Raw genomic sequence first — 15,146 nt, forward strand, 5'->3', positions numbered from 1 at the left:
GCATAATTAATTATTTAATTGTTTTATTTATCTTTTATGTGAGGAAAAACATTCAAAAAACTGTCCATGAGGATCAATCCTCACTCAGAAAGACAGACAGGCAGGACATTGGAGGAAGAAGAGAACAGAACGCAGGACAGGAGAAAGATTCTGCCCAGCAGTGTATCAAAGCAGATGCTGAGGTTTGTAACCAAACTTTGGACAGAGTACAGTGAATCTTATTAAGGAACAGGTTGGTAGTAAGACCTGGAGAGGTAAGGATCTCCACAGGGAAAGCAACAGAACCAAAAAATCTGGACACAGGGGTTTTCTCTGAGAATGATACTCCAACCATTTATGGATATTAGCTAGAACCCCTGCTCAGATGTAGCCCATGGCAGCTCAGTATGCGAATGGGTTCCTTAGTAAGGGGAAAAGGGACTGTCTCTGATGTGAACTCAGTGGCTGGCTCTTTGATCACCTTCTCCTGATGGGGGAGCAGCCTTATCAGGCCACATAGGAAGATAATAAAGCCAGTCCTGATAAGACCTGATAGGCTAGTGTCAGATGGAATGTGAGGACCTGCCCTATCAGTGGACTTGTAGAGGGAAATTGTAGGAGATGAGGGATGGTAGGTTGAACAGGGATTAAAGGAGGGGCTACAGCTGGGATACAAAATGAATAAACTGTAATTAATATATAAAAAATAAAAATGTATTTAAAAACTTAAATGGTATGATTTATATTGAAAAGTATTTAATCTCATATGGGATATATTTTATGCGACCTAACATCATTTAGAGAGAAGTGTGAACAGTCTTCAAGTTGCTTGGTCTTTGGGTTGCCTATAATCACTAGGATTTTACGAAGCATATTTTAAAAGCAAAATAATTTTTTTTCTTTAGAAATTAAGTTAATGTGTTCATTTTGAAGGGAAAACTCTTCATGTATAAGGAATTAGGTTCTGACAATTCATCAGAACTCCTGATGTCTGGACCTTGGTCTTTCAGCCTCCATGATTATGAAAAGAGATTATATCTTGATTATTCAATCACCCAGTGTTTTGGGGAGAACATCATATGTAAGGAATATCACAAATTTAATTCAAATCATATAATACTATAGTTGTCATTTTATGATATTTTTAATGGGGTGTCCAAGAGCACACTATGTAGACTAGGCTGGGCTTGGACTCAAGGGTCTTTTACTATCTTCCCCTCTGCATTTCTGGGATAAATCAAGTGTATTATCACTTGAGTTTATTTTACCTTAGTGTGTATTTATGAGCTGTGTGCATCATTTACGAGGCTGTGAGCCTCTTTTCAGGTACAGGTTCAGGAGTCTCAAGAACTTTAAGTGCAAGACATTAAAGCCCTCCAGTGTCAGTCCAAGCTATCCACATTTATTCACACAGTGTCTCTTCATCACTTATTTCATTAATCAGAGACTGAGTGACTTTTTTTTTTTTATTGACAGAGACAGTTTGACCATATAGATATTGTTGTCCGGGAATAAATTCTTTAAAAAAATCTGGTCTTTCAATCACTAATTTTTTTCTGCATCTCCTTCCCCAGCACTGCAAGGAGGAGAATGTACCATAACAACTGGTGTGGCATTCTGGTCAGCAAAAATGTAGGGAGTCATCTCTCCCTGGCTCTGCCTTCCATATGATTACTGGATTATAAGAGTAGGTTCATGTTCTTTGAGAGATCTGACCTCAGGTCCTCATTTTTGCACCTAAAGCCTTTTGCCTTATTAGGCAACTCTTGATCTGTGTAATAATGTTGTGAAGAAAAACTACACTCTTTTTTCCCTGTACCCCATTTTCTTTTACTGTTTATTATTAGTTACATTTTATTAACTCTGTTTCCCAGCTATATCCCACTCCCTCATTCCCTCTCAATCCCACCTTCCTTCCCTCATCTCCTCCCTGCCCCTTTCCAAGTCCACTGATTGGGGAGGACACCCTCCCCTTTCATCTTACCCTGGTTTATCAGGTGTCTTCACGACTGGCTGCAAAGTCCTCCTCTGTGGCCTAGGAGGACTGCTCCTCCCTTGGGAGGTGGGGAGGTCAAAGAGCCTGCCATTGAGTTCATGTCAGGAATCATCCCTGTTCCCCTTACTATGGAAATCCAATTTGTTACTGAGCTACCATGGGCTACATCTGAGCAGAGGCTATAGTTTACATCCATACATGGTCCTTGGTGGAATATCAGTCTCAGAAAAGACCCCTGTGCCCAGATATATCCTATCCTCTTTATGTCATACTAACTCCCCCTTCCTTCACATGATTCCCTGCACTCTGCCTAAGGTTTGGTTATGAGTGTTAGTATCTGCTTTGATGCACTGCTAGGTAGAGTGTTTCAGAGGCCCTCTGTGGTAGGCTCCTGTGCTGTTACTTGTTTTCTCTTACGTCCAGTGTCCATCCCATTTGATTTTGTAAGTGAGGATTGATCATCTTACCCCGGGTACTCTTTCTTGTTTAATTTCTTTGGGTGTATAGATTTCATTATGTTTATCATACCTTATAGGTCTCTATAAGTGAGTATATACCATGTGTGTCTTTCTCATTCTGGGATACCTCACTCAGAATGATCTTTTACCACCATTTTCCTGCAAAATTCATGATTTACTCGGAAAAACTACACACTTAATGATACCAAAAGCCCCCTACACAAAGGAATATAATTTCATTTTAGTCTCAATATGTGCTGTTCCCAAGCTCTTTCTTTCAGTTTATACTTAGTAAATTGTTCTTCACTTGGATATAGAAATACTTTATATTAAGACATTTTTTAGGGATTTATAGAGAAGAAATATTGTTTTGTATAATTTATATAACAATTAGGGAAGTAGACTAATGTTACATTAAGCATACTTGGAAAGGAAAGGAAACAAACAGGGCATCTTTAGATGGGGATTTTTACTGCAGAGTTCTGGCCTTTTAGTCACATAGGTTTTTCTTGTTTTTGTTTTGTTTTGTTTGTTTTGTTTTGTTTTTGGTCATTATATGCTTGCATATCTGTCTCTTTTTCTTCCTTACTCTTTTTCCAAAACTTTTTTTTCCTTTAGCACAGCTGCTGGTCTGCCAAAAATCTGATATGCATGTTGGCTCAAAGAACCTTGTATTATTTTCTTTTCTCCTCTACACTTCTTCTTTGAGATGCTTCTGAAATTTATAACTTGCATACTCAGGTGTATTTCTTTTAAACCAAATGGATTTATCAAGAAACTTCACACAATCTCAAAGAAACAAAAGACTTCGTATATATAAATTATAGCCAATTAGTAAAAATGCAATTGTATTTAACATGGGGAATTAATAAAATCACACAAAATTTAGGAGCAGCATAATCTTCTACAAAGAAGAAAGACGGAATACAAAGGCTACCAATAAAAATATTTTAGTTAAAAAATTCATCAGAAAGAACGTTCAAATCAACATGAGATGCCAAAATTAATCAGACCAGAAGTCTGTACATCTCAGTGGACTTGTATAAAATTATAATAACAATTCCAAATCACATTAACAAAATCAAATACAATATATCTTTCATATTCATTATCTAGAATATGTATCAAGAAGGTCTAAGATTGGATCCTGCAGAACTTGATGGTATGACTCCTTTGCTGAGGTCACTACATACTTGAATTACAGAACATGGAGAAATCTAGCTGGTACTCACCTGGAAGTTTTATCTCTCCTGGCTAGATTCATAGTGCATAAAGGTGTTATACATGCTACCAAACTAAATAAAAGCAATCATCGCTCTCACTCACCTGTGAACCATGGGGTATCCAGTAATGACTGGCTTTATATGATATGTTCTCTGGTACAAAAATGGCATGCACTCATGTTATGTGGAGCTGCCCTTTGTCTTATTGACATAAGGTCCCCTCCATGGTATGGAGTACATAGTTGTGCACTATAAAAATGGCCAGTGCTTTTGACTAAGGAATAGACACAAAGAGAAGAACCTAATGCTGTTATTCTACTAAGTGGACCCATTATGAAATCAACTAATGACTGATTGCTGTGCCCACGAATTAGTACATCCCTCAGCTCTCATCATAGGAGTTTCTTCTTGTGGTAAATGTCACATAATACAAAAACAAATCACTGATCATGGTACAGACAATAACAGACTATGAAGTTCATTCTTAAATGAGACATATATATCATAAACCCTATCATGAAGCCTGAAGTATCCTATCTGAAGAGAAGTTGGACTTTCTATGATAGGCTAGTTGCACATTTGAACTCAGAGTGTTTATAAAATCATGTACAAGACCATTCTCAAACAATAGAAAATACCAGCATGTGAGGGGAATGGGTAGGAAATTTCTCCCCTAGCTGAGATACTAGGAGACAAAGAAAAAGAGAGAGAGAGATACAGTTTCTTCACTATTGTAACCACTAAGAAAGCAACCACACTTAAGGGAAGGCTCAAGTTACAGTAGCAATTGTAGAACACAGACTGCAGTTGAAATTCAAAGTTAGCTGAGTAAGGGGTTAAAGATGGAGAGAGTGAATCTGGGAAGATATGGTGGTATTGGTGAATATGATCAAAATATTTGTGTATGAAACAATTAAAAAGTAATGAATACTTTAAATTAAAAAATGAAATTAAATTATATCTAATTGAGGGTAATTTTCAGAACAGTGAGAAAGAAGAAATAAAGTTTTCCAATAGACAGAATAAATTAAATTGCATTTGTGTATACGATGATATGTGTCATTTTCACAACTTTATGCACATAAGCAAAGGCTTGAAACACATTTTAGACTACAGTCTCTAGTACACTTTTCATGAAAAAGCAGAAGAGGGGCTCCAAGCCTCCAAACACAAAGCAATGATAAGGACATGGAAACATTAAAACCAAGATTTCATGACTTTATGAATTTATATTATATTCATATTTTAAACTCTGTTTAAAATGCAACACAATTTTATTTGATTCTTTCTTATTTTTTCACGTAGTCAATTTGAAATCTGCATTTCATAAATTGTTTAAACATTCATTTTGATTAATATATATTCTATAGGTTCATGAACATGTATAATATCTTTTTTGTATAATGAAAGGATTTTTTTATTTTTTCTTCTTTTTGTTTTTCCTGCCATCTTCTAACCCATCCAAATTCACACCCCTTCTCTTTTTTACAAAATAAACAGGCAAATTTAAAAGCACTAAAAAGCCATTATCTTTTAAAAACATAGAATGCTACACTATTTATTCTAGGCCTCAAAAGGCAAAGGCAGTTGTATAGCTGAGTTCAAGGCCAGCTTGGTGTATATAGTAAGTTTCACAAGGAAACCCTGCCTCAAGGAAAGAAAAAAGACAAACAGGAAGGAAGGAAGCAAGAAAGCAAGGAAGAAAACAAGTTTCACAGGGAAATCCTGTCTCAATTAAAGAAAGAAAGAAAGAAAGAAAGAAAGAAAGAAAGAAAGAAAGAAAGAAAGAAAGAAAGAAAAGACAGATAGATAGACAGCATGGAAGGAAGGTAGCAGTCAAGGAAGAAAGCAAGGAAGGAAACAGAAATCAAGGGAAAGAAAAAGAAAGGAAGGCAAGAAGGAAGAAAGTAAAGAGAAATAAAAAAGAAAGAGTAAAAATCATTTAGCTTGGAATGATTCAGCATTCCTTTAATTCCAGCATTCATGAGGCAGGAATCTCTGAGAGCTGTAGGTCAGCCTAGTCTGACCTACAGCCCAGGACTGTCAGGACTACATTATGTTAGAGATCCTGTCTCAAAAATAAAATAAAATAAAATAAAATAAAATAAAAAATGAAACAGGACATGAAACACATAAAGTAAAAGAAAGGAACCTAAACAAAGTGTATTAGATTAGATTATTATTTCTTAGATGAAAGAGCATGACCAAAAGCAAACTGGTGAGAAAAGTGTTTATTTGGTGTATTTTTAATATTTACTATTGCCATGATGAAATAATGGAATGGTAGTGGATGCATTTAATCCCAGCACTCAGGAGACAGAGGCAGGCAGTTCTCAGAAAGGGTTTGGCCAGCTTGGTCTACATAGTAATTTCTAGGACTGTCAGAGCTGGAATTTAGATAATATTAAAATGAGCAAAAGAAAGATGTGGAGGAAAATTTTTGTTAGGCTTCTACTTCCACATCATAGTCCATTACTGAAAGAAGTTTGGTAGGGAACTCAAACAGGGCAAAAATGTGGAAGAAGGTAGTAAAACAGATGCAACAGAGGGCTTCCTCTTCCTGGCTTGCTCATAATGGATTTCTCAGCCTGCTTTCTTGTAGAAGTCAGAACTACCAGTCCATGAATGGCCCCTCTCACAATGAGCTGGGCCATCCTCCATCAATAACTAATAGAGAATTTGCCCTATAAGCTTCCTTACAGCCCAATATTATGGAAGCATTTTCTTCATTACTTCATTGAATGTTACTTCCTTCACACAACATTGGGTATCAGAAAATGATATAAAATTATCAGACTACTCATTATACCTAGCAAACCTTTCATTCACCCCAGATGGAGAAAAGAACCAAAATCAAATATCTATGCACAAAGTCAGCCCTAGAGAGGATACCAGAAAGAAAACTCCCACCCAAGAAGGTAACTACACCCCTCAAAAGTACAGTATATAAATACAAAGACACAAAGTAACAAAATGCATATGTAAACAGGACACATCATTCTGTGCATACAAGAAATAAAACTCAGCCACAAAGACATTTACATGAAAGTAAAGAGCTGTAAAAATGCATTTCCAAGGAAACAGATACAAAAAGCAAGATGGAATAGCCACTCTAATATCTAACAAAATAGACTTTCAACCAAAATTAGTCAAGAGATGGAAGACATTTCATACTCACCAAAAGAAGAATAAACCACGATGACATCTCAGTTCAGAACACCTATGTCCCAAATACAAGGGCACCGGCATTTGTACAAGAAACATAGTTAAACTTAACCCACACATCAATTTCTACACATTAATAGTTGGAGACTTCAACACCCCACTCTCATCAAAAGAGAAATCAATGAAACAGAAATTAAATAGAGAAACAATGAGAATAACAGGTCATAAATCAAATGGGCCCAACAGATAGCTACAGAACTTTTCACCCAAACACAAAGGGACACACCTTCTTCTAAGCAGCTTATAGAACCATCTCCAAAATTGACCATATTGTAGGTCACAAAGCATGCCCCAACAGATACAAGACTGAAATAATATGTTGTATCTTATCAGACCACCATGGACTAAAGCTGGACTTCAAAAACAACAGAAATAACAAAGAGCCTACACACACATGAAAATGGAACAACTCTCTACTCAATGAAAGCTGTGTTAGGGAAGAAATAAAGAAAAAAATTAATGATTTCCTATAATTCAATGAAACTGAAGGCAAAATGTACCAAAATTTATAGGACACAATGAAAGCAGTGCTAAGAAGAAAGTACACAGCCCAAAGTACCTTAATAAAGAAACTGGAAACACCTCCCACAAGCAACTTAATGTCACACCTGAAAGCCCTAGAAAAAAAGGAGACATATTCAGAAGAAGTAGACAGCTGGACATAATCAAACTCAGAGATGAAATCAATAAATTAGAAACAAAGAGAACAACTCAAAGAATAAATTACAGCAGGAGCTGGTTCTTTGAGAAAATCAACAAGATAGACATACCTTTAGCCAAACTAACCAAAAGCAGAAAGACATTATGCAAATCAACAACATCAGAAATGAAAAGGGGATATAACAACAGACACTGAGGAAATAAAAAAGATGATTAGGTTTTACTTCACAAGCCTATATGCCAGGAAATTTGAAAATCTAAATGAAATGGCCAATTTCTTTTTTTACTTTAATTTTATTTTTATATTAATTACAGTTTATTTACTTTGTGCTCCAGCTGTAACTCCTTCAATCATTCCTTCCCAATCCCACCCTCCCTCCCTCCCTCATCTCCTCTTTGTCCCTCTCTAAATCCACTGATAGGAGAGGTCCTCCTCCATTTCCATCTGACCCTAGCTTATCAGGTCTCAATAGGACTGGTTGCAATATCCTCCTCTGTGGCCTAGGAAGGCTGCTCCTCCCTTGGGGGAGAGAGAGCAAAGAGCCAGCCACTGAGTTCATGTCTGAGACAGTCCTTATTCCCCTTACTGGGAACACACTTGGGTACTGAGCTGCCATGAGCTATGTCTGAGCATAAGTTATATCCATGTATGGTCCTTGGTTGGAGAATTAGTCTCACAAAGACCCCTATGCCCAGATATATTTAGTCCTTGTGGAGCTCCTGTCTTCTCCTGGTCTTACTAACTTCCCCTTCTTCCATACAATTCCCTGCACTCTGCCAATTTCTTGATAGATTCCACTTGCCATGAATCCAGATCAGTTAAACAAATTAAACAGTCCTGTATCCTTAAAGGAAATAGAATAAGTCTCCAAAAGTCTCCCATCCAAAAATTGTCCAGGGCCAAATGGTTTTAGCACAGAATTCTACCAGACTTTCAAAAATAGCTAATATCAATACTCTTCAAATTATTTCACAAAATAGAAACAGAAGGAGCATTCGCAAACTCATCTAGTTTATGTCACCTTGTTACCTAAACTACACAAAGACCCAACAAAGAAAGAGTTTCAGAGTTTCAGACCAATCTCCCTTATGAACATTGATGATCAAATACTCAATGAAATACACACAAACCAAAACCAAGGACACATCAAAAATAGTATTCATGATGATCAAGTAGGCTTCATCCTAGGCATTCAAGGATGGCTCAATAGACAGAAAACCATCAATGCAAACCACTGTATAAACAAACTAAAAAAAAAACCCACAGGATCATTTTCCTAGATACTGAAAAAAGCACTTGACGAAATACAAGACCAATTTATGTTTAAAGTCCTGGAGACATCAGAGATACAAAGCAGGTACCTAAAAAAATAGTAAAGAAGCCAACATCGAATGGAGAGAAACTTAAATCAATCCTACTGAAATCAGGGACAAAGAAAGGCTGCCCACTCTCTTTCTATCTTTTCAACAGAGTACTTGAAGTCCTAGCTAGAGCAGTAAGACAACTGAAGATCAAAGGGATGCAAATTGGAAAGAAGTGAAAGTATCACTATTTGCAGATGATATGGTAGTATACATAAGTGATGCAAAAAATTCTACCAGAGAACTCCTTCAGCGGATAAACACCCTCATAAAAGTGGCTGTATAAAAAAAATTAACTCAAGAAAGAAAGAAAGGACAAGTGAAACAGTAGCCTTGCTGCACACAAAAGACAAATGAGCTGGGAAAGAAATTGGGGCAACAATACCCTTAAACTATAGCCACAAAAATCATGAAGTGTCTTGGTGTAACTCTAACCAAACAAGTGAAAGACTTGTATGAAAAAAAATTCAAGTCACTGAATGAAGAAATATTAGAAGATATTAGAAGATGGAAAGATCTCCCATGTTCAATGATATACCTTACTAGCTTGCCAATTGAGTAATGCTACTTTAGGGCATTACTCAGTTGAGTCTTCCTCCACTCCAATGCCTCATATTTGTGTCTATTTCACAGAAAACTTTCCAGAAGGGTGAATAAATATGAGACAAAAAGTCTACAAATGTTTTAGGCTATATGAAAATGTTAAGAAAGTGGTAGTAATATTTTTATAAAAGTATGAGCTAATGAATGCCCCAAAACTCTCAGTAAGTGGCTATTTACAATATTCTTATTAGGATAATGAAGGTCCAGAATAGGCAGACAAGTCAGTTTTGAAGAACATAAATCTGAGAAATTTTCTGTGTTATTTCTAAATGTCTACTCATCAGATAATTTAGAATGAAAATCAGAGATTATTTTACAAATTATTTACTCATTCAATTAACGTTGAAATAGCATATGATTAAATAATGTCTTAATCCAGTAATTGAATAGAAAATTGATCTTCAGGGTTCTGGGTTCACATCTATTTCTGTAAGTGAGGGTCTGCAAGAAGCTGTAGAACAATCCGCACAGTGCTGACAATAACTGCCGTCTGCACTCACCTCAGCCAGACTGACTAAAACCCTTATATCAGAGAAGTTATAAAATTGATGAGCTGCTTGTGTCTCTGGTGGTGCTGAAAATATGTCTGTATATTACATAATCTTTGTTAGTTGTCCCAAGAAAAGGCAAGTTATCAAATAAGAACAGAATGCCAATTCAAAGATGATTCTGGAGATGAATAAAGATCAGTGGAAACAGAAGAACAGACACCAATGGTATATTTCTCAGTTAAATAAATGAAGGCCAGTTACACTATAGACCTTCATGAAATGATTTAGAAGACACTCAGTGGCCATTCTGACTGTGTACAAAGAAAAGGTCACATGGTTATAATTCTTAGAAAGATCTCAATTAATAAGGCTACAGGCAAGAATGGAGGAAAGTGCTCAGGATCAACATAGAGTTAGAGAAGGAACCATTTTCACTGCTAATATACAAGAGAATTGAACAATGGAAAACACAATCCAGGATGATTTTTAGACATTGGATCAACATCCTAGAACACTTGAAGTTGCTCCGTTTGATCTATTTTGCATATTCTAGAAACAAATATATAATACGAAAAATTTTTAAGTTTATTCAAAAAAATAAGATTGAGAACTGCATTGTATAAGACAAGATTTTTAAACTTCCATAGTAAAAATGCTGTTTTGTTGACATGAACCACTTTGACTCCTTTTTTCTATATAAAAATTTGAATTTTTTTACATGTTATAATCATTTCATTCATCATGGACAAGCCAGATAACCAAAAGTATAGTCATGTAACCAAAAGTATAGTCTTTTCACATACAGGCTTGTTGCTGCATCATATAAAGAAAAACACATATACACGTACATTGACACCTGAGCAGAGCAGATAAAGAGGAAAGTAACAAAGGGTTAGTTATGATGAAGTAAAAGAAGTTCTGTTCAGCATCCAAAGCCCATAGTCTTCTATGAGACAAATTTGTGTTTTTATGAGATAAAATATGATTCTTAAAAAATTATATTTACCTTGCACTACTGCATCAAGATATGAATTATTAAATTTATATATCAAATTTTGAATCTGTGTTGGTCTGTGCTATTTTATTTAAAAACTAATGTGTCACCACCCTCAAATTTTTGATGATTTCTTTATTATCTGAAAATATTTCTTCCTCCACTGTCCTTGATTTTTTTATTAACGCCCCACAATGGCTTTAACAAATACACAATAATGTCACACCAAGCACAATTCACCTTCATAAGTATATTTTATGTTGTAAATTTCTTTCTACTGGTTTTCTTGGGTATTCATATATTTACAAACTCTATTGCTCTATTTCAAAGTGTTTTGAACTGATTTATAAAGATTCAGGATGGTTATAAGGGTAATCTCATTTTATTTCCTCTATAGAGAGACACACTTGAATATTTGTCATTAAATTGTGTAAGAGAACCACCCATTTCTGATACTATTCCATAATCTTGCATATTTATGAAAAGTAAAACACACTTAAGTTGCCACCCTCACAGAAAGACAGTCTTGGTGAGCACATCCATGTAAATGAGATAAAGCACTGAAAACATGGCAAACAGGTAAACTTTAAAAATCAGTCTGAGAATAAAAAGATTAGCAAAAAAATAAAAAAAAGATAGAAAACCAAAACCAAAACATGCAAAAAAGATATCAGATATACAAAGATATTTGTGGAGTAGAAAATTGCTCCCAAAATTTCATGGTGGCTGTCTTGTTGTGAAATCAGCTGCATGAAACATAATCAAGGCTTGTCAGTCTAGCAATATTCCAGGCACTCAGGAGTCTCTGCATTTAGCAACATTGACTCTTCTCACAAGAGCATATTTACACTTAAAGAAAGCCTAGAAGTACCAGGTCATTATTATATTAAATTATCCACACTCTAATATCACAACACTGAAAATATTTAACTAGTCTGGCATTACAAGTATGAAAAAAAGATCATGAAATTCCACTATCATATGAAAAAAGCAAAATGAATACCATGAAAGTTATTTCTTTTCCTTTGAAACAAAAAGTGGAAAATATACTTGAAGAGATTTGAGAATGGGAAACAGTGAATTTGCAAAAAAGAAAGAAGTTTCAATCTATAAATCCTTTAAGTCACAAGATTTCTGCACTTGTACAATGAATACTTGTACTTACTGTACATGAATATCCTGAAAAAAATATGGGTTCTTTATATCAGGAACATGATTCCGTGTGTAATAAATATGAAGAGGAAAAAATGCACCAATCATCAGATCTCCTTGATGGTAAAAATTGTCCTTTATGGCTACATAGCAATCATTGTCAGAAAAGGCTGAGACAAAATTGGGAATATACAAGAGCCAGAAGATAAAAATCCAGAACATCATGTTAACATACATATAGACTCAGCATAAGAGTAGTGAATACAAATTTAACAATGTCCAGCAGGTATATATTCACCTCAAGTTTTTGTGATCATGTGTGTTTTTCCCTTTGTTTTGAGTGCAGCTGTCACACTAATCACCCCAAGTTCTTCCTGACACTTCCTGCACTGCCTTTTAGAGTTCTGAAATTCTTTCTTCCCTTAGGCTCTGCATCTGGGATCCTGGTTTATGCTTGAAAACAAATTGGAAAATATGTTTTGGATCTTCTGTTCTAACCACAGGCACCATGATTCAGCCAAGAATGTAGACAGCTGTACTTAAGGGATCAACTTTCTGATTGGGCTGTTTTGGCCAAGTTTGAAACAAGGAACTTTTCTTATGAAAACACCTTCAGCTGATGAAAACATGCTACATCAGAGGTTCCTGTGATAAGGGAATCAGGAGAAGGCCTGAAAATGTTCCTGCCATGTACAAAAAAACAATAAGGGGTCCAATCTTTTTTAGTATAAGACAACCAATGCAGTCTACTCTTTGTGCTGACTATATGTGCCTCAGAACTTTCTTCTATTACACATTCATTTTTTTTCTTATTACAAATTTTTAAGATTTATTTATTACTTATGTATACAGTGTTCTGCATGGTAGAAGAGGGCAACATATCTCATTATAAATGGTTGTGAACCACCATATGGTTGCTGGGAATTGAACTCAGGACCCTTGGTAGAAAAGCCAGTCCTCTTAAAGTCTTACCCTCTAAGCCATCTGTCCAGCCCCAACACACTTGTACATGCAGAACAATATGATTAATGCACACAACACAATCAGCTTATTTATCACTTTGGAAAAAAAATAGTCCTGCTGTATTCCCCATTTCCAAATTATCTACTTAATTTGAGATTTAAACTTCTGGACTCTTAGACTTTTTTTTTAAATTCCTTTCGGGGTTAATCTTTGAGTAGAGGCATCATTGTAATCAATCCCTGCACCTAAGTCAGTGTGCTCACCAACTGCTTACCATGCTCTGAAATCCTCAGGGTGTTTTAGAAATCCTTCTCTATTTAAAAATGTATAATAATTTGAAAGCATTACCCTGTCTTCTTTTACCTAGTACTCTGAGGAAAGCTATCTTGAGTAGGACTCTATTTTCTAGCCACCAGTAGTTTAGGGCAGTGAATGTACTGCAGTGTATTGTGATGTAGTAACGAATGATTGGCCCCCAAAATAAATTCACTCATCTGAGAAAAGGATGGGTGAGTAGAGTGACAATAACACAAAATGAAACAAAAAGCACTATATCAAGAAATGTTAACAGGTCAAACTGTTATGCCAGGATCACGAGACCCTCAGAGACCACCAGGAGATGACTAGATGAAAAGGCAAGAGAGCTTTATTACAAGAGAGATCCAACTTGGGACCTAAATCTCACTGATGCAGCAGTAGAAAAGTGGGACCCTGAGCCCTGGGTGAAAAGGGCTTTTAAAGGGAAAAAAAATGCAAGCAGGATATTTCCATGACAGCAAACAGGGGGTTCATGCCTTGGTGTTACAGGATTGGGTAAAATTCATACTGCTAGATAACCCTCTATCTAAGGCACATAATCATTGATTGTCATTGATTGTTGCCAGGGAGATTGTCGATGTTTTTTGTTTCTTTGTTTGTTTGTTTTTACCAAGTATTTATTCTGTGATATTTCCTGGAAGATATTGCTGGGAGATTTAACTTTGTTTTCTGTCAAGTGCACATTCTGTGATAGTTCCCAGTACCTGAGTTCAGCCCTTGGTCAAAATGGTTTCTCATTTCAAATTGGAGTCATCCAAGCTAACTTAAAGTCTTCAAAACCGTAGTTTGTTGGGACTCTATTTTTTTGCTTCAGATTAACAACATGCATTGAGTAGATAATAGCAGAAACTATCTATTATAAAACTGTATGTTATGAAAATGCATAGAAAAACCTGGTGTTCAGTAAGTCACATTTCAGTGCAATCCTGGATAACAAAGCAAACTAGTGATTCAATCAAGGCAAAACTGCTCCTCTCTTAGACACAGAGAACTCAGTCTGAGAAATAAGAAGTTTATTGACAAATTATGCAACAATATTCTTTCGTTCAGAATATCCATGACACTTAAACACATGGGTTTGAGAAAATGTCCTGGTAACAGGACTGGACATTTAAAATAGCTTTTTATTCTTGTTAATTTCTGACATAAATCATTTTTATAATGTGTGAAATGAGTGATTATAAAAATACAGATGATTCATGGCTGCAGCAATCCATGATGATAATCCTGCGGCTAGTCCTGCGTCCACTCTGGTAGAATTTACTGTGACAATGGCCACTCTCAGCTGCTCCATCGTAGTATCGAATTCTCCAGTCCAATTACCTAAAATATAGCTCGACAATTGTTTAGACAGATTTGCAGCACAGGAAAAATTCTCATGTTATATGCTAGTGACTCAAAGTCCAGCATATTTTCATTGACAGCCAAGTTGAGCGATTTGCCATAGGGTATCAATTTGCTCCTGCAAGAGGTCAATCCTCTGATTGAACACCATCAAGCTTCCTTTTAGTTGAGCATTAATTCCTTTATGTACAACTAAGGCATGAGCTACATTGGCTAAATGATTGTTCAGGGTCTGAGCAGTCTGCCCAGTATGACTCATGGCTAGTGCCCCGGTGGTAGCTCCACCAGCCGCCAATGAGATGGTAGTAACAATGGTGGCTGTAGTTCCAAGATCCCTTTTCTGTCTGAAGAGAGTCATAGCGTGAGGGGCATCAATGG

At 36.0% G+C, this 15,146-nt stretch overlaps 1 protein-coding gene across 1 annotated transcript in view; it reads right to left on the reverse strand.

Annotated features, from left to right (window-relative positions):
- LOC110566938 (vomeronasal type-2 receptor 116-like) overlaps window positions 1-12,380 on the reverse strand; it is a 33,256-nt gene extending 20,876 nt beyond the window's left edge. Inside the window, exon 1 of the mRNA XM_021664858.1 lies at window positions 12,157-12,380. Within this exon, the coding sequence (XP_021520533.1) occupies window positions 12,157-12,380 (224 nt within the window). The remainder of the gene's footprint in view (window positions 1-12,156) is intronic.
- Window positions 12,381-15,146: the final 2,766 nt, after the last annotated feature.

Source organism: Meriones unguiculatus (assembly GCF_030254825.1).
Source record: "Meriones unguiculatus strain TT.TT164.6M chromosome 13 unlocalized genomic scaffold, Bangor_MerUng_6.1 Chr13, whole genome shotgun sequence".
Classification (NCBI taxonomy): Eukaryota; Metazoa; Chordata; class Mammalia; order Rodentia; family Muridae; genus Meriones; species Meriones unguiculatus.